Source organism: Anser cygnoides, chromosome 1, assembly GCF_040182565.1.
Source record: "Anser cygnoides isolate HZ-2024a breed goose chromosome 1, Taihu_goose_T2T_genome, whole genome shotgun sequence".
NCBI lineage: Eukaryota > Metazoa > Chordata > Aves > Anseriformes > Anatidae > Anser > Anser cygnoides.
The window spans coordinates 38,687,007-38,704,886 of NC_089873.1; the positions used below are offsets into that span (position 1 = coordinate 38,687,007).

General features: G+C 41.3%; 1 protein-coding gene across 3 annotated transcripts; it reads left to right on the forward strand.

The window, feature by feature from the left end:
- The first annotated feature begins 155 nt into the window (after nucleotides 1-155).
- Nucleotides 156-17,298, forward strand: MDM2 (MDM2 proto-oncogene). 3 transcript variants are annotated; one of them, XM_048065345.2, is made up of 11 exons: nucleotides 156-282; nucleotides 859-931; nucleotides 2,785-2,859; nucleotides 3,213-3,346; nucleotides 4,316-4,365; nucleotides 5,594-5,661; nucleotides 5,802-5,895; nucleotides 8,457-8,617; nucleotides 8,905-9,060; nucleotides 10,203-10,280; nucleotides 11,867-17,298. In XM_048065345.2, the coding sequence occupies exons 2-11, from the start codon at nucleotides 863-865 to the stop codon at nucleotides 12,434-12,436; spliced, it is 1,455 nt and encodes a 484-aa protein (XP_047921302.1). In that variant the 5' UTR covers nucleotides 156-282; nucleotides 859-862; the 3' UTR covers nucleotides 12,437-17,298. The 3 variants fall into 3 exon arrangements, with proteins under 3 accessions (XP_047921302.1, XP_066848906.1, XP_047921303.1); XM_066992805.1 differs by having other exon boundaries at nucleotides 8,460-8,617; XM_048065346.2 differs by lacking the exon at nucleotides 156-282 and adding an exon at nucleotides 512-722.
- The last annotated feature ends 582 nt before the right edge of the window (nucleotides 17,299-17,880 follow it).

Here is a 17,880-nt window from a genome sequence, read left to right on the forward strand (position 1 = left end):
GAGACGGGGGCGAGAAAAACAAAAAGGGCCCCGACCCCCGCTCTGCCTCCCTCCTCCCCACAGCCGCCGCTGCCAGAGTCGTCCCCCGCGGGCTGAGGCGGCGCGGCCGTTGCCCCGCGGCCATTAGGGGGCGCTGCAAACGCCAGCGCGCGGGGCAGGGCCGGGCCGGGCAGGGCAGGGCGGCCAAAATGGCGGCGTGGGGCGCGCAGCGCGCCCAGGCCCCGTAGGGCCGCCGGTTCTCCGCCCGCCGCGGGCCGTGCAGCGGAGCGGGCGCGGCTGGCGGTGCGTGGGGGGACCGGGGCGGGGGCTGGGGGGCCGCGGGGCCGTTCGGGGCTCGCTGGGGAGGATGAGGGGGGGGGGTGAGGCGAGCTCCGCGGCTCCCACCCGCGGGAAGAGGGGGGGAAGGAGGGCGGCGGGGCCGGGGTGGGGATGTGGATGTGGGCGAGGGGGGCGCGGAGCCGCGGCTCCATCCCGGGGCCGCCTCCCCCCCTCCTGCTGCCGCTGCTGGCGGCCGCCGTGAGTCAGCGGCGCCCGCCCCCCGCCGTGACTCGGCAGCGCCGCCGGTCATGCTCAGGCATGTCGGGCCGCGGCCGGCGGCGGAGCTAAGCCCCGACTTGCCTGCACTCGGCGGCGCTATTTAAAGCCAGGCACGGCTCGGTTCGGCACGGCTCGGCTCGGCTCGGCACGGCTGCCCGGCGCCGGGCTTGGCCGAGGGCGGCGAGGTGAGCGGGCATCGGCGGGGCGGCGGAGCGCGCGCAGCCCGGCGGCCATTTGGCGGCGGCGGTGGTGTGTGAGGGGGGGAAGTGGGGCTGTGGCGCCGCGTTACATGTGCTGGGGTTGTTCTCCCCCTAACTGCAGGCAAATGTGCAACACCAAGATGTCCGCCCTCACGGATGGCGCTGCTGTCACCGCCTCGGAGCAGGAGGCCCTGGTCAGTACCTCGGGTGGACGCGTGAGTGCTTCGCGGTCTCTCTGTGCGGGGTTTTGCCCTGTCAGTGCGGAAGGCCGGCCTTGCTCGGGCTGCGAGGCGTGCAGGAACGCCAGGTGAAGGTGGGCTCTCCTCTGTCTCGGGGTTGTGAAAGCGGATCTTTCTCATCCGCGGAGCTGAGGATGGTGCTTCAGGTCTAGGCTCTGTTTCCTGGAGACCCTTGGCGTTCAGGCTGCTTGCTTTCAAGGATTGTGTAGTCCTGTTTGATCTTGATAAGAATCCTGTGGTGAAACGGTTCCTAAGGTGTGGAAGATGGTCCGCTGTGCAGGACATACAGCGTTACTGAAATAATCTCGGTACAACTGGAGTTGGTTTTTTTTTTTAAGTTTGGCATTTTCACTTTCTGTTGTACCGGACTTCATAAGGAAGTTTTAGTAGGAGTCTTTGTGTTCGTGGCTTTGCATATTCGGGCTTTTTCACAGCACGGTGGCAGTTACGCAGTCCTGGCTGTGCCCTTTCACGAGGATGGAAGTGGCATACAACTTTGTTAAATATTGCAGTGTGGATGATGACAGCTTAACTCATTCCGTTTTTGTAGAAGGTTAAAGCCTGAAAGTGTAGACTGATAGCAGAACTTAAAAAAAAAATCCAAATAACAGAACAACAGAGTGTTCAGAGGGGGTTTTGTTGTTAGTTGGGTTTTTTTGTGTGTATGTGGTTGTTTTTTTTTTTTGTTCTTTTTTAAAGTCATAGTATGATGCTACCTAGTCTGCTGTCACATCTGCACGGGAGCAGAACCCTGCAGGTGTTGGGGAGGGAGGGCTTGGGGTAACATCATCCCAGCTGACAGATCGAGTTGTGGATTCAGAGATATGAAACTGCATTGCATTCCTATCCTGAGCTGTATTTACTAGTCTAATAAGTTAGTGTTTGCTTCCTTTATGAAACTGCAGTATGTCCTGCATGCTGTAAGTAGCTGTAGCATTTAGGAAGGGAGTGAATAGACATGAAACATAGTCCACATTTGTTTTTCGTTTAAGTATAATTCTTGCAACTAATTTCTTGCTAATGCGTTACAACTAACAGTACATTTTAGTGCATATTTGAAATGGAGTATAGGAAAGTTTCCCCTCCTTCCTTAAGCATTTATTCTTTGCCTTGTATCTTATTTATGTTTTCCTGTAAGAAAGAAATTATAAAAATGTCTTTAGTCAGTTCTTAGAATGGCTTTGCTATGGTTAAAGGGGTGGTAGTAGTATTGCACCCAGAACCATCAGGCAGTGGTTACACAGGCATTTTGTTTGCAGTTGTGACATCCCCTGCAGCTTGTTCTCATCTCCTGCATTGTACTGGCACAGCTGTTCATGGAACAGTGCAAAAAAAAAAAAAAAAAAGCAGGGGAGGGAGAGGAACATCTCCTCCCTCTGCCTCAGAACGCTGGCTGTTCATAGACTGGCTGCAGAAATAACTGCTGGCACGGCATGTGGGTGGGAGGGCAGAGGGCAATGTACAAGTCGGATTGATTGAAATACAATGGAAAGGACAGGGTCTGCTTATCCCAACTAAGAAAACTCTAAGGGGTAGAACCAGCTGGCCAGTGTGAAACCATAGATAGCCCCATAAACTGTCCCAGGAACCAGAGTTCTGCTTTGTCTCTCGCACTCTGGACCTAACAGTCGTAAAGGTCTTAAGTTTAACTTTGCAAAGCCAAAAACTTGGGAGTTGATAGGTTATCACTTAGTTGTGTCTTTTTTTATATGAGGTTAACACAGAGGGAGGAAACTAATCTGTATAAATAATGCTTTGTTTGGTGAACAGTTGTTGCAGACTGTTTTTCTTTCTTCATCCCCACATAGGTGAAACCAAAGCCACTGTTGTTGAAGCTGTTGAAGTTAGCTGGTGCGGAAAAAGACACTTTTACTATGAAGGAGGTGAGAACTTTTATTCAGTAAAGGTAGATGACAGTAAATATAGGGAGATTCTTCTTCTGTTCTGGGTGAATGAGAGGTAGTGAGTTTCACAAAAGGTGATGAGACAGGTTATTTTTTGAGTTCTGCTAACTCCTTAGGTAGTGTTCAGCAAGTTTTTCCGCTATATAAACAAAGGCTTTTATCTGTCCTTAGAATACTGGGAGAATAATAAAAATTGCAGCTCAAAGGGAGTTTTAATTAACTAGCGTGAGAGGAATAAATCTCAATTAATTTAATGTTTCCTCTTGTATTTGAACTTGAAACAGCAAAACCTGTGTATGTACTAATGTCTGTGTATGTGATTTCTTTTACAGGTAATATTCTATCTTGGACAATATATTATGTCTAAACAATTATATGATGAAAAAGAGCAACACATCGTGCACTGTGCAAATGATCTCCTTGGGGATTTATTTGGAGTAACAAGCTTTTCAGTAAAAGAACACAGGTAAAATTGAATTCTTCTCTGAGAGTCTGATTGTGAAATAAATAATGGAGAACATAATTCGTATGGCCTTTTATTAATTCTTTATATCTTGGAAGATGGTAAGCTCTTTCTTACGATTACTTCTCACCTGATCTAGTCTTTTTCTGTGAACTAATGTCTGTCTGTGTCTATAACCAAGAAATCTCACAATTTCCACAAACTGGAAGGGGTTACTGTAGCCTCAAACCATCCTAAGGTGAAATGGGAAAATTCTCTTCTGTAATGTAACAGCTATAAAGGGATTGCAGAAACAGTTAAGACTTTTGACTTGATGTATGGAGGCAATGCAAGTATACAAGTTAAGAGTGGAAAACTGTGGTACATAATCACAGTATGTTCTCCTGTTGAGAAATCATACCTCACTCCAGCACAAAGCTTCAGTATTTTAACATTTATTTTGAATAAATTGTCTTGCTGCAGAGTCTGTATGTACAGTCTTCTGAATCCTAACGTAAATCACAGTTGTGCTGTAAGTGTGGTTGCTTTGCAAGACTCCGTACAGATTGTCAGAAGTTCCAGAAAGAGTAATTTTGAATCACTGTTAGATTAGAAATAGATGCTGATTGTTAGGAGCTCGTTGTCAAAAGGATTATGACTCTTCTCCCAGAGTTTTCTGACTCCAAGTGAATTTAAAAAAATAATGCTCTTTTGACTCTATTGAGATGGATAAAATCTCTTCCCTTTCTTCAGAAAAGGAGAGGGGATCTGCTTGTTTTGAAGAGCAAAATAACAATGCTGAGAAAAACTTCAAGTCAGAATAACTGTTTTCCACATTTGTCATAGAAACTGGCTCGTTTCTTTGGGCGGTCTCCAGTTATCACAATAAAAGTTAATGCTAACACGAACAGCTCTCCAGCTAAATGTGCAACATATGTATGAATTCTGCAACCTAACTTGCAACATCTCTTTTTTTCTTTATCCCCATCTAAGGAGGGTATATTCGATGATTTGCAGAAACCTGGTAGCAATCAATCAACAAGGTAAGCCAGTTTGGGAAATAGTAGTAGGGAAAATACTGCTGGTGTTAATGTATCTTGCATGTAGCGATCAGATAACATCTGTCTCTCAATAATTAGCTGTTTAACTTTACACATTAGTGTCTGGAGTGATCGCAAATAATGGTGAATTAAAGCACAACACTGTTTTTTCTGGAAAGAAAACTGATTATGAGCAGCATTTTGGTAATTTTGTGGGATTTGAACTGGAACAAGCATAATCAAAACTGAACACAAACAAGACTGAATTGAAAAATTGCTTGTATTTCTTGCAGATAAAGCTTCTTATGTTGTTGAAGGCTTTAATACCAAAAATGCACTTCTTGAACTTGTGCCAACAATGAAATCAGTTCAAATGCTTCCTCTTCTTTCTGTTAGTGTCCTGGTTTTATTTGCAAAATTGAAACTGACTTATATTTAGAACTGATCACACTCGGATACACTGGCAGTGCTGAGTCCTCTTTAAGAGGTCTACATGGTTTTTAAGAAGTGGTAACTTTGCTGCAGTATAAATGCTCAATATAGCTGTAATTTTTGCCCGATGTAAGGAGCGAACCAGAAGTTAAATAATGTGTGCTGTTTTGTAAGTTAGTTCCTGAATCCATAGTAAGAGATACCCTTTGGTTTTGATTCTTTCTGGAGGTACGTCTTCTGAATGGCTGTCCTCATTACCCCTTATTGTTATGGTAGCAAACTTAAATTTATCTTTTTTTTTTTTCTTGGAAGATAATTGATTAATTCAGTGTCCATCTGTTAGTCAGGAGATACAATTAACAACACTCAAATTTTCTTCTGTTGAATGTCTTTTGAATGTAATGTTCCCATGAAATGATAATTAGTAAAATATACTCTATAGAAGTGTAAAAATACTTCCATGTATGTTATTTCATACCTGCACAATCACAGCTAATGAACAACTTTCATTTGGAGGCATTTATAATAGAATTCAGAGGTACTTGGCCATTGGGATTCTTTCCTCCTCCCCATTTTCCCACTTTCATAATATTACAGCAGAAGTGCTGCGCAAACTTGGAAAGCAAGGGAGCGGTGTTGCGTTTTAGGTTGTCACGGAATGTCTGGTTTGTAAGTTCTGGTCAGAACTTTGTAAATGCTGGGTGCAGTTGACTTCTCCCTGTTACTTTTGCTATAATATTTTTGAGCTTGAAGTTGACTTTTTCTGCTGTGCTAACACGTGGTTTTGTTTTGTTTTCAGACTGTACACTTGCTGACACACCTGAGGTTGATGCCAGATTTCAGCTTGAGAAAGAAAATGTTTTAAAGGTAATCTTTCAATTTTTTACGTTCTGAGATGTAAATTCTGTTTCATTTCTATAGTGTCAGTGGCTTGGATGCAGTTAGAATAATTCTAGCGTTTTACCTCATATTCATATTCGGGCTTTTTCATTACTTCTGTTAATCAGGAATCCATGCAAGAGTTAGAAGAGAAGCAGACTTCATCAAATGTGTCTTCCCGACCAACATCATCATCTAGGAGGAGAACACACAGTGAATCCGGTATGTGCAGATCAACGATGCAGAGCTTTCAATGTCACGGACACTTGGGAAACAAGTACATTCTGTTACCTCACTGACTTGGAAAGATGCTAACAAACACTATCTATGTTCCTCTGCATATCTAAAACAAAATCTTCAATCTGGAAGAAGTACAGGATTGCTTGCATTGCTCCAGTGTCATGTTACAGTTTGGATTTCGGGAACTGTTAGTAAGATGATAGAATAATTTGTTCCAGGGATCTTTTCAACTTGTTCAACTTGTTCACATTAGCAGGACGTAGTCCATTGTGCTGTCTTCATGATGAGAACACTTCTATTTGTACTGATGTTTTCAAATGTGTTTCAAGTCCCTGTGTAGATAGCCGCAACATTTTACATGTTGTTTGCGCTCTGAAAGCAGTTTTCATTGGATTTCAGATGGTGATACGGACTTGAAAGGTCCAATAGTAATACCAGATTATTTTGGATGTTCTTTAAGCACTTTGTAAAAAGTCTGGCCACTTAAGCATTGCATTTGTCTCCAGTTCCTCTTTATTATGGTTATTTAATAATCACTGGCAAATACGTTTTCAAAGCATGGAGTGTTTCTTCTGAGAATTGGCAAATAGCAAGTTGGTCAGCATAAACCTGTATAACATTAAGTTGCTCAATGGATGCGTTCTCTATACAGTTCAACTTGAACACTATTTCAGATTCCTTATGGTAGTTTGTTTCCTTGCTCACTTTCATTACCTCATGACTTGACACCTGTACTTAACCTGGGCAGTGATAACCTTCTGTCATTGCATAGATACTTCTTTTTTTTTTTTCTTTATTTTTTTTCAGTTGCTTGGGAACATTTTAAAGTTCCTCAGCATTTATGTAGTGTTTTTTTCTGTGTTCATCATAGACCACTGTTTTTGTTAGCCAGTCCAAAAACTGTGCTGTTTTGCTGAGCAGTTTGCACTAAATTAAAAGAACATTTAATGTTGTAACAAAAACTGGTGAAGGGATGGAAAGCTGCAGTTAAGCATCATAACCTGTAATATTTAGGCATGACCCAGAGCACGTAAGGTCCTGTGTTGTGCTTACTTATTGTAGGTTTGATTATTAACTCGTGTCTTTGCATCCATTTATTAGTTTGTTACAACCTTAAAAGTTCTTTTAATATAGTGTTTTTATATACACTTTTTTTCTAATTTATAGGAAATCTTCCTTTTAAGCCACTATTCTTGTTAAATTATGATGGTAGCGGCTCCTTTGGAGCCGCTTATATAGTGTATAGAAACCTTGTGGTGGTACAGTATCAGTACAGCATGGAGCCATGACAACTAAATGAGGACAACGATGGACAGGAGCAACCCTTGGGCCTTGGGGGCTCCAAATGTGGTGGGGCTCTCAGGGCGGAAAAAGAAAAGAGAGGGGCTGAAGAAGCACCAAGGGAAAGTAAGAGAAGTCTCAAAGTATGTACAAGTGTTTTGTTCTCTTTTCTTTTACGATGAAAGATTCAAGGCGTGGAGACTGGTGGATTGGCAGTGTGTTTCGCAAGGCCAGGGCAAAGCTGGGCAATGAAGGGTGTACGCAGAGGGCGCCTGTAGGGGGCAGCAGGCCCGTGTTGAACCACGTTGTCAGTCCTCTTGGGGAACTTTCACTCCACTGCACATACATACTGACTTTGCTATGCCTTTTTAAGAAAATTGTTTGATATCAAACACACCAAAAGGCAGTGGAGCTGAATTTTGACTTACCTACCCCTAAAATGCTGTCCCCCTACTGCTTATGCTGCTCTAGATTGTTGTATCAAAGCATGATATATTTAAAAAGCATTGCTTTTTGGCCTTCAAACTAAGCATATATAATAAGCACAGCTTAAAGCAATGTTTTCATGGTTCAATTTTTACACTGTGTGTTAGCCTTGAAGATTTTCTTGCTCATGTGTTGTCAAAATCATTCGCGTAATGTTTTGTTTCAAAAATTCCAACGAGTAAATACAATTGCATATAGTGCAGCTCTTAATTGATGGGTTTGCTGAGGTATCTGAAACTTGAACCTGAACGTGCCTTCTTGCCTAGCTCGAGGTCCTTCTTAGACGTTTGACCTGGGAGCAAGTTGCTCATCTCTGTCCAAATTCTGGGACGGGCTAGCAGGCCCCCTGAAAGTGTCTTTCTGTCATATGACTGTAGGGGGAGCTCCTACAATTAAAATCTTAACTCCATTCCTTAAAGTCAGTAGGGATTTAATGTGTATCATGTGTGAATTGGGGTAAAAATGCTTCAAAATTTGCAGTAACTTTATTTCCTGCGTGTGGAGACTGCCATTTACAAGCTGTACAGATAGGACAAGTGGGGAAAGACAGTTTCTGAATTGCTATTTTCAGGAATGTTTCACACCTCGTGTTTCTCAGTGTTACTGTCTTCTTTCATTTGTTTTTGGTGCCTTTTTCTATAAAATAATACTGGATAACTTTATATTTCTTCGATTGCTACATAAGTATATTGTATTTTAAGCTGCTGTTACGAACATTCACAACTGAACATTGCATAGATATTTTTGGAGTAATAAAAATTCTTGAATATGCCCAGAAGAAAATTCTTCAGATGATCCGCATGCTGACAGAAGAAAACGACACAAGTCAGACAGCATTTCGTTGACATTTGATGAAAGTCTCTCATGGTGTGTAGTCAGTGGGCTGTGCCGTGAAAGAAGCAATAGCAGTGATTCAACAGATTCTCTTTCCATTCCTGTAAGTCAAAACGTATTTTTTTGCGGCATAGATTTTTAAGTTTACCAAGCTATAACCAGTTTGTCTCATAAGTGCTGTTCCATCTAACAGTGGCTATTCTTATTTCTACTATAGCTAAGTAAACTGGGTAGGTTTTTTTTGTTTTTTTTTTAATAATTGTAGGAGATATCTGTCTCTTTAACACTATCTTAAGGAGATACTCTTTTAAGGAGATGCTCTCTTAACAGTGATGATTATGGGTATGGACTACTGAAGTTGACCATCTGTTTCCTTTCTTTTTTATTCAGGATCTTGATGCCAGTTCACTAAGCGAAAACTCCGATTGGTTTGACCATAGTTCTGTTTCAGACCAGTTCAGTGTAGAGTTTGAAGTTGAATCTATTTATTCAGAAGACTATAGCCATAATGAAGAAGGACAGGAGCTCACAGATGAAGATGATGAGGTAATTCTTTTTTCTTTGACCGGGGGGGGTGGCAGGGCTAAGGAAAATTAAAGAAAATTATGTTGAAATTCCAACAAGAAGCAGCAGTAATTCTTCAGGAGTGCTACATAACAAATTGCATCCAGTCCTTGATTAAAACAAGTTATGTTTTGTGCAGTTGGGTCACCACTGGGTCACCCGTCAGTCCAGTAAGCAGAACAATGCTGAGGCATTCCATAGGCTCTCACACAGGCTTTTGGTAAAAGTCTGTCTGGCAAATTTTACTCACTAGCTGTTGATGGCATTCTGTGTACCTGAGTCTATTCTTACATAATTACAGAAGCGTTACTTGGACACATGTTGAGCTTTTGACAACAGTTTCCATTGATAAGGAAAACTTTCCTAGTAAATCTTTGCAAAGTGATATTTCTAAGTCATTTGCTTCCATTAATATAGATGCTTCGTAGAGATAGGCTGGAATACAATTTTAGAAATTTTCATTAGGAGGCAAAAAGATTTAAAATAGTTACTGGCATCATTTTTGAGAGACCAAGCTATCTGGAATGTCAGGAGGGAAGCAGATTTTTTTTTCCTGTGTTAGTTTTCTGTTACGTAAGAGCTAAATCGGCTCCTGGCAAGATCAGGTAAGTACCAAAGGTAGAATCAGACAGGGATATAAATGATTGTAATTCATGACAGGGGAGGAATGGGACTGTCTGTACTGATTTACTGTGGGTTAGAGTGCTGCAGAGAGGTAAGATAGAGGTTGGAGGAAGAAAGGGTTGAGGTGCGCCTCTTCCCCCAGCAGCAGAAGAGCCCAGAACTGGACACAGTATTCCAGGTGTGGCCCCACCCCTGCTGAGTAGGAGAGAAGGAACCCCTCTACTCTAGAAGGCAGTTCCTTCTATCTGTCTAGTCTGTTTTTCTTTCAAATCACATGTTCCAAGCGTGAACAGATTCCCCACACCCCCCACGCCACCCCCTGTCAGCTAACCATCAGGTTTTGTGGAGTTGCTTGCTAGCTTCTAGCTTTTTAACATAAACAGAGCATATACACTATTTTTTATTTCATTTAATTAAAAGTGATCTATCAGAAAACAGATTCTTAATTGAATACCAAAACCAGTAACATCAATGCTTCTTTAATTTTAAATTTAAATTAGGTGTATCAGCTGACTATTTATCAGGATGAAGATAGCGATGCTGATTCATTCAATGAAGATCCAGAGATTTCTCTAGCCGTGAGTAAAACATTAACTGGCAAAGCATCATAAGTTGGGTGAACTGACGGTCGATCAAGGCGTATAGAAGAATTCAATCGTTACCTGTGATTTTTAAAAAATAAAGTTGCCTTTTATTTTCCCCATGCTTGAGGATTCCAGGGCAGTAGTTTAATTACTGAACATGTGACCACTTATGAACATGGGTATTTTAAAAATGGTTTTAGTGAGGTTCCTGAGCCATTGAAAATAATACTAATTTACAGTTTCACTGACTTAATGGGAGGAAATTATTTGAAGCTTAAATTTGCCTTTTTACACAAAACGGGGGGGGAGGGGGTGGAACAAAAAAAAACCCACAAGAGAACAACAAAAAAAACCTTGTAAGTTTACATATATTTTTAAAAATATACGTCATATATTTTAATATATGTCTGTTTTCTTCCTATATAGTCTTCTTGTAGTTCATAATACCTAGTTTTATTGTCCAGCCTGAATAAACAAATCTGTAGCATAGAGAAGAAGAAATTCAGGGTTTTGGAGCAATAGATAGAGACATGAAAAAATGACACGCTGAAATAGAAAGTTGGTGGTTTTAATAAAAGATTTATAGTTTAATATCTTTGTAGTTTTAGATTTATACATTTTTTTAGTTTAGGTCTTTAATAAAAGATATATAGTTGCTTTTTCATCGTAGAAGCTTGAGTACAGCTGTTTTACAAAACCATCTGAAATGTTTGTCCCTTGGTGGTCTGCAGGACTTGAGGGGCTTGACTATACGTGTGAAACACGGGGCTGGCCATACATACATCGTGCTGCTTATGTATGGAAAAATAGGGAAAAATTTATGTTTAGGAATTAAAGTTAGTCTCAAACTTTTGATGTCTCTGATGCTTTTCGGAGCTCGAACCAAAAAGCATTTCAGATGTTCCAAATAAGTAGTGTTTTGGTTTGTTCTGGCACCCCACCCCTGCCACATGCGTTATTTCTAAGGAGAGTACTTCTCCTTAAAAATGAAGTTTGTTTTTAATGAGATGATGTTTGTTTGTGGTATAGCGTATGGAGTAAGCTCTGACACAGTGATGCATCTCTTCCTAACTGGCTCGTTGTTTTCTATGCTGTGTAATTTACATTCTGCTGTGTCAGAGTGCCCTCACCCGGCCGTTTTGCAGACCAGCAGTTTAGCTTTCCCCAGGTCAAATGTACCTTCAGTCTTGACCAGTTTCTAGTTCAGAAGTTTGTTGTTGAAACTCATGGGAACAGTGCCCGTTTTATTACAAAAGTTTTCTGTGAAGTTCTCTGAAGACTTTTATAGACTAGTTTCTTCAATTTTGTCTAAAACTAATAAACCATTATTATTCCACCTCTATTTTCATTTTACAAATCTACTGCAAGAAGGAAGAAAATCAGAGTCTTATAAAAATGAGGCTGTTTTAATGCAGGACAGTAAAATGGTCAGACACCCAGTGGAAGTCTTAAACTATAAACATGTTGATAGTTCAAGATCACTGGTATTTTGGCAGTAATAAATTCTTTATAATCTCTCTATACTTCAGTTGTAAGCATTCCAAGTAGCTTAAGCTGTTTCAACCTTTAATTTACTCAAGGATTATTGGAAGTGTCCTGAATGCAGCGAAATGAATCCTCCACTTCCACGCCATTGCCACAGATGCTGGGCCCTTCGAGAGGACTGGCTTCCTGATGAGAAGAGTGAGAAACTGGCAAAGAGCAAATTAGAAAGTTCTTTCCACCTAGAATCTGAAGAAGGTTTTGATGTACCTGACTGCAAGAAAGTAAAAATGACTGAAGATAAAGAATCACCGGTGGAGGAGAATGAAGATAAAGCAGTACAAATATCCGAGTCCCAGGAAAGTGAAGATTATTCTCAGCCATCTACATCTAGCAGCATGTTTTGCAGCAGTCAGGAAGACTACAAGGAACCCGAGAAGAGAGAAATGCAAGGCAAAGAGGAAAGCGTGGAGTCCAGTCTGCCTGTTAGCAGCATAGAACCCTGCGTCATATGCCAAAGTAGACCGAAAAATGGTTGCATAGTACATGGCAAAACGGGACACCTCATGTCGTGTTTCACGTGCGCAAGGAAGCTGAAGAAGAGGAACAAACCGTGTCCGGTGTGCAGACAGCCTATACAGATGATCGTACTAACTTATTTTGGTTAGAGCCACGTTGAGTGAAAAGCAGCAGAAGGAACGTTATAAACTGGTACCACAATTAAGAGAGTAAGAAACTATTTTTATATACTTACTGGCAGATGAATATTTTGGGTGTCTTTGCGTTTGGTAAGAGAAGTCGTTATTGAAATAAATGCACTGGAATTGTTAAGTTTAGCCTAATGCTCATTAGTCCACTTGAATATTGTAAGTCCCTCTCAACAGAAGTAACCAATTCGTACTGGGTACTATTTGCCTTCCCAAGTGTATTACCGTACATCAAAGGTAGCAACGTTTGTATTACTGGATTGGTCACACATTAAAAACCCGAGTGCAGTGATTAACAGAGGAAGGACATTCTGAAGAATTCATTTAAAGTTGGTTCCTCCTGTTACAAAGAAAGGGGATTCTCTACATTCCAGTATCTGTTGCCTAGTGAAGACACCAGGCAGAATCAGAACCCTCGGAATAAGTCAATAAAACAACAAAATAGAGCCTTGTCTCCCACATTCCCCAAAAACAAGATTCTCTAAAAGGGAGATCTTTTGGATACATACCTGGAAACGGGCGAAGTTGTGATAGAAAATAACATTTAAAAATTTGCGAACAGAAAAGGGTACTGTGTCTTGTTCAAAATGTGCATTGTGAACTTCAGGGCTCTATGAATATGTCCTGAGAAGAAGTCGTTGACCAGTTAGTCTTAACAATTACCTCTTAAATATACTGAGAAACAGACTTCTAAAATACTCTGTGGTTTGGCAGTCTGTACTGTCCTGGTTACTTTAGCAGAGCGTGAGCGATGTGAACAGGCAAGGTAAATGAAGGAGAGCTTACATTAAGTCAGGCAAATAGGTGATATTGGGCAATGTTTGAATTTTCTCTGCACTTGTTTTTGACTTCAGTAGCGTGGCACACAGCTTGATCACTCTGTTCGCTTGAATAAAAATAGTGGAAAAAAATATATAAAAAATCCACCTCTGGAATCTGCAGAAACAAATGAGCTCTGTAGTTCTGTTTCACACTGTTTGTTTGGTTTTGTTAGTTTGTTTTTAAGTTCAGCAGTCTTTCTGACTTGTGCTGTTTTTATCTGTACCATAAGAATTTTGAAAATCTCTTGCAAGGTGTTTGGTTGAATCAACGTTTGTCTGAGTTGGATCTGTCCTTACTGCTTTTAGCTCTTGTCTCCGCACTGTACTTTGCCAAAAACTTTGTGAAATTTACCAGTTCCTTTATTAAGAAGTCTAGTAGCTTAGTTCTGTGGTGCATTCAGAGGGGGTAAGGAGAATATTTTTGTTTGGTGACGTTCTAAAGATGTAGCTAGCTTACTCATCTGAGCTGTTCTTCGGACGGGGAGTTTATGTAGCAGTGGGTTGTGTTTATTTCTTTGGAGAGCTACATTACGAGAGGACTTGTGTGTTCTCAGCAGCTTGTTGTTTGTTCACCTAGTTGAGCTAATATTTGAAAGCTACTACTAAAAGATACTGATATCTCTGAGGCTTTTTTTTTTTTTAGTTCATTGTAACTAAACAAAAACCATAAGACGTCCTGTGTTTCTTCAAAGGAAGAATTGTCCACACGCAGATGTCTTGTTCTTGCAAGTTGTGAAGTGGCAGCTGCTGGTTGGAAGCTGTTACAGGCTTTGGTCAGCACGAACCTTTCAGCTGGGTTTTGGCAGTCCTTCAGCCTGAGGTGGAAGAGTCGTTTCAGCAGATACTGAAAATTTTCAGCTAGCAGTGCTCCTAATACATGGTTACCTGCCTTAATTGACATTGATTTCTATTTATTTTCTGTATTTTTATTTGATAAACTGAAGTACAGTACAGCTTGCAGAGGCTATCCCATTGCACCTGCAGGTCAGAACTGAATGGTGGTCAGATGGGGCTGGAGTGTGCAGTTAACAGAGTTTGCAAACTCGTACATTCAGGGAAAGCATTGATGAAGTGGGGAGTGTGCTTAAAATCTTCATCCCTTGCATTGTCTCTTATGTCTGAGGCTTTTTTAGTTTGATCCTTCCCTACAGTCACTGTAGCGGCTGTGTAACTGCGGTCGTGGGGAGTGCCCAGATCCTGCTGGGACAAATGGTGCCGTCCTGGTCTTCCAAACCCTTTAAGTGCTCTCCTTATGTTAAAAAAATAAATAAATAAAATACTTCAGCTCTCAAAGATGCATGTATGGTCACAGCAGTGATCTTGCTGTTTGCAAGTACTCAGCTTTTTTGCCTTCAGAACCAATCCTATTAAAGCTTTCTGCTTTGGCATAAAGTAAAATGAAAGCATTCGGCACAACAATTTTTTCCTTGTATGCTAAAAGACTTTACATCCTCAGCACGTCTTCTGTAGTGGAAGATAGCCCTGGAAATACCCTCCACTCCATGGAATCCCAAGGAAACAGGTACTTTTGGTGCCTGCTTCCTTGGCCAAGCTACTGTGTCAGAGCGATTTTATTTTATTTTTAATTATATTTTCTGGCCTAATATTATTTTTAACAGCTAGTAAGTTTGTGTGTTCTTGAGCTTTGTTTTTTGTGTAGAAGCGTGCCTTACAAACGAGGGAGTGCTGAGTGTCGGCATCGGTCTCATCTCCTGTAGGAGAAGTTTGTGACTTTTGCCTTGTACTGCGGACCAAGACCCAGGCTGAGAACGGGTGTTTTGTCCAAAATGCTGAAATCTTGGGGCTCGTCTCCATGCAGCCGCTCTGAATGCACGCTGTGACACCCAAGAAGGGGATAATGGTGACGAGCCTTTGCTTGTTGCCCTGTTCTTTTTGGCACAGGTACAAGTGCCTGTCCTTGGGTAGCGGTGCAAAGGTTGACATTTATTCTTACGTGGTGAGGTGTATTTAATATTGTATACGTTTTAATTTATTGCAGTTTGTAAATATTCTTGTGCTTGTAGTTAGTGTTTTGAGCTTTAATTTATTGAATTAGCCTTCTGGTACAGGTGTAGATAAACCAATATGCGTGCTGAGTGAATCTCAGTTACAAGGAGACTTTAAGAAATTGTAGCATTAAAAACAAAGGTCGGCAGAGCTATATTCAGACTAAGAGCAACATACAAAGACTTGCGTCGTCTTCTTTTCTCCTTCCCTTAACACAATTTCTGTGTTGAAACTGTACAGCGCGTATTAGAGGTGGAAGCCGATGCTGCATTAGCATGGTGGAAATCCTTTGGTGGTGCGTTCTGTTGGAACGCTTTGCCGTCTCCAGACACTGCTCCCTTGTGTTGTTAACGCTGGGGGTCACTGTATGAAGATGCGACATGATGAGAGGCTTCCCAGTCAAAATCTACACCGAGTGGTAATTTCTCTCTCCTTTTGATCAAGGAGATCAAGGCTGAAGGAATGGCCAGATACTTGGGAAATTTGAAAGTATACAATGTCTGTAATTGTCTTGGTGTATTTCTTCGTGCACTTCAGGTCGACAGTATTTAGGTGCAAACGCTGCAAGGACTCGCATTTGTACAAGAAGACCACTTTTGGATAAAATACGACTTCTTCACTTCAACCAAGAAGGCTAAGTGCAAAGTGGAGTACCCAAGACAGGTGCCAAAACTGCTTTGTTTCAGCATCTGACACTTCCCCAAAATGCTAGGACTGTTGAATGTTAAAACAGTTGAGAAAGTTCACTTAAAATTTATTCCATTACAAGCCTGTTGCCTTTCTCTTTTAAAAAAAAAACTTGTCGGGGTGAAGCAGGTAGCTGGGTTGCCGATTGTATTGCGCATCCACTCTGCAAGGACTGTCGGCGTAGCGCACCCACCGCCTGCTGTGTTCGCGGCGCTGCCTGGCAGCCCAGAGGAAGTCCGCGCCGTGCTGCGTTGCACAAGAAGCTTTGGCTGCCCCCTTCAGCTAGGAGTTTGATTTAGAAACCGGTAAACACACTACAAAATTTAATTGATGGGGTGTTCTCTTTATTTCTAACAGCCTAGTACAGTTGTATCACCGTGTTCCGTTTTCTGTTATTTTGTTTAAATGTCACTGTGTGAAATTTCTGTATGGGTAAGAAAACACATGGAAGACTTAGGGCACATTTTTTCCCCCAAAATGAGGGGAAAAAACAGTTCCTCATTCTTGCAGAAAGCATCAGCAAGAATAATTTTCAGAAAACCATTCTCTTACACAGAGAGAGTGGTATATCTTATTTTTTGGGTTACTTAGTTTAAAGTTTGAGCAAGCAAAAGAGTAAAAAAAAAAAAAAATAAATCAACCCCCAAGCGTGGGCTTAAGGTATTTTTTTTTTTTTAACAATAGACTGAACTTACTGAAAAGGAAAAATTGTTGCTTTCAACTAATGTGTACTTGCTTTTATTTACCACAGCGACACTGAAAATTTGAATGTCTCTCTGTCATCCCTATTGTACGTGTAAAAGTTGTGGGTTATACTTCAGAAGGTGTTCTCTCCCCTTTTAGTAGATGTTGCTTTAAGTTAACAGCCTGACTTTCAAGGGGCAGGTTTTCCTGTTTGTTTTTTTGCGAAATTGATGGCAGTCAGCATGAAGATTACATAATGCCTAAAATAACAGATCGCTTTTCCAAAAGCAGAGTCTTACTTTGTTGTCTGACTGTGCAGAGTTGGAATTGTTATTAAATAGAGAGTTTAATAGTGAAGTTAAATAACTATGCAATTTTGCCACCACGCGTAGGTTGCCGAACACACGTGCGGTGACGTGTGTGAACCTTGTAGCTAAGCACCGCACGTCCTGCTGCGTCCAGTAGCCGTTCACGTGCAGCTGTCCACTCAAATCGCACCGCGCGTAGTTCCCTTTGTGAGAAGAATTTTCATGTGTATTGCATTTATGTGTTTTGGTTTCAGTCTTTCTGAGAAAATTAACTATGATGGCTAAGAGCTTTAAATAAAGATGTGTTTATATGCTCCTTAGTGCTTTTTTTTTTCATGTCAATGATTTTTTTTTTTCTGTTAAAGTTCTCCTACTTGATTTTCATATGGCCTCTTAATTCTGTGAAACAACAGTGCAGCTTCTTTCTCCCCTCACTTGGCTGGTAGCATGGAGTCGTCGCTCATGTTTCTGCTTTTGGAATATTTTGAACTTCAGGGCGCTCTAGCTCCTGCTATATGTAACAGAACTGGAACCAAGCCTCTCTGGAGGGATTAGTGGATAATGGGTTATGGCTCTGACTAGTAAACACTCCACAACATTTAAAAGGGGAAGAAAGGTAGAAAATTCGAATGGATGAGATACAACAACCAAAGACAATGACACAACAGTATCTCACGTACATTCTGTATGTAATGAGATGCCGTTCTGAGTGCATTGGTGTTTCAATACCAAAGGTGTATTTACACTTAGGCTGGGACCCACGGCCCAGCTGGTCTGTCTTGATGTGAAACATAGGAGCACCTTTGCAGTAGCAGTAGTACACTTCAAAATCTACTTTTATCAAAAGATTTACTCTGTTCCTGCATTTTTGATTTACTGTGTGCAGGAAAATGTAGAT

Bases quoted from the DNA above. Each gene is read 5' to 3' on its own strand.
- MDM2 (XM_048065345.2), top strand. From the start codon at position 863: ATGTGCAACACCAAGATGTCCGCCCTCACGGATGGCGCTGCTGTCACC. The intron at 8,618-8,904 runs GTAAGTCAAAAC...TTTTTTATTCAG, and splicing joins CAGATTCTCTTTCCATTCCT to GATCTTGATGCCAGTTCACT. The intron at 9,061-10,202 runs GTAATTCTTTTT...AATTTAAATTAG, and splicing joins TCACAGATGAAGATGATGAG to GTGTATCAGCTGACTATTTA.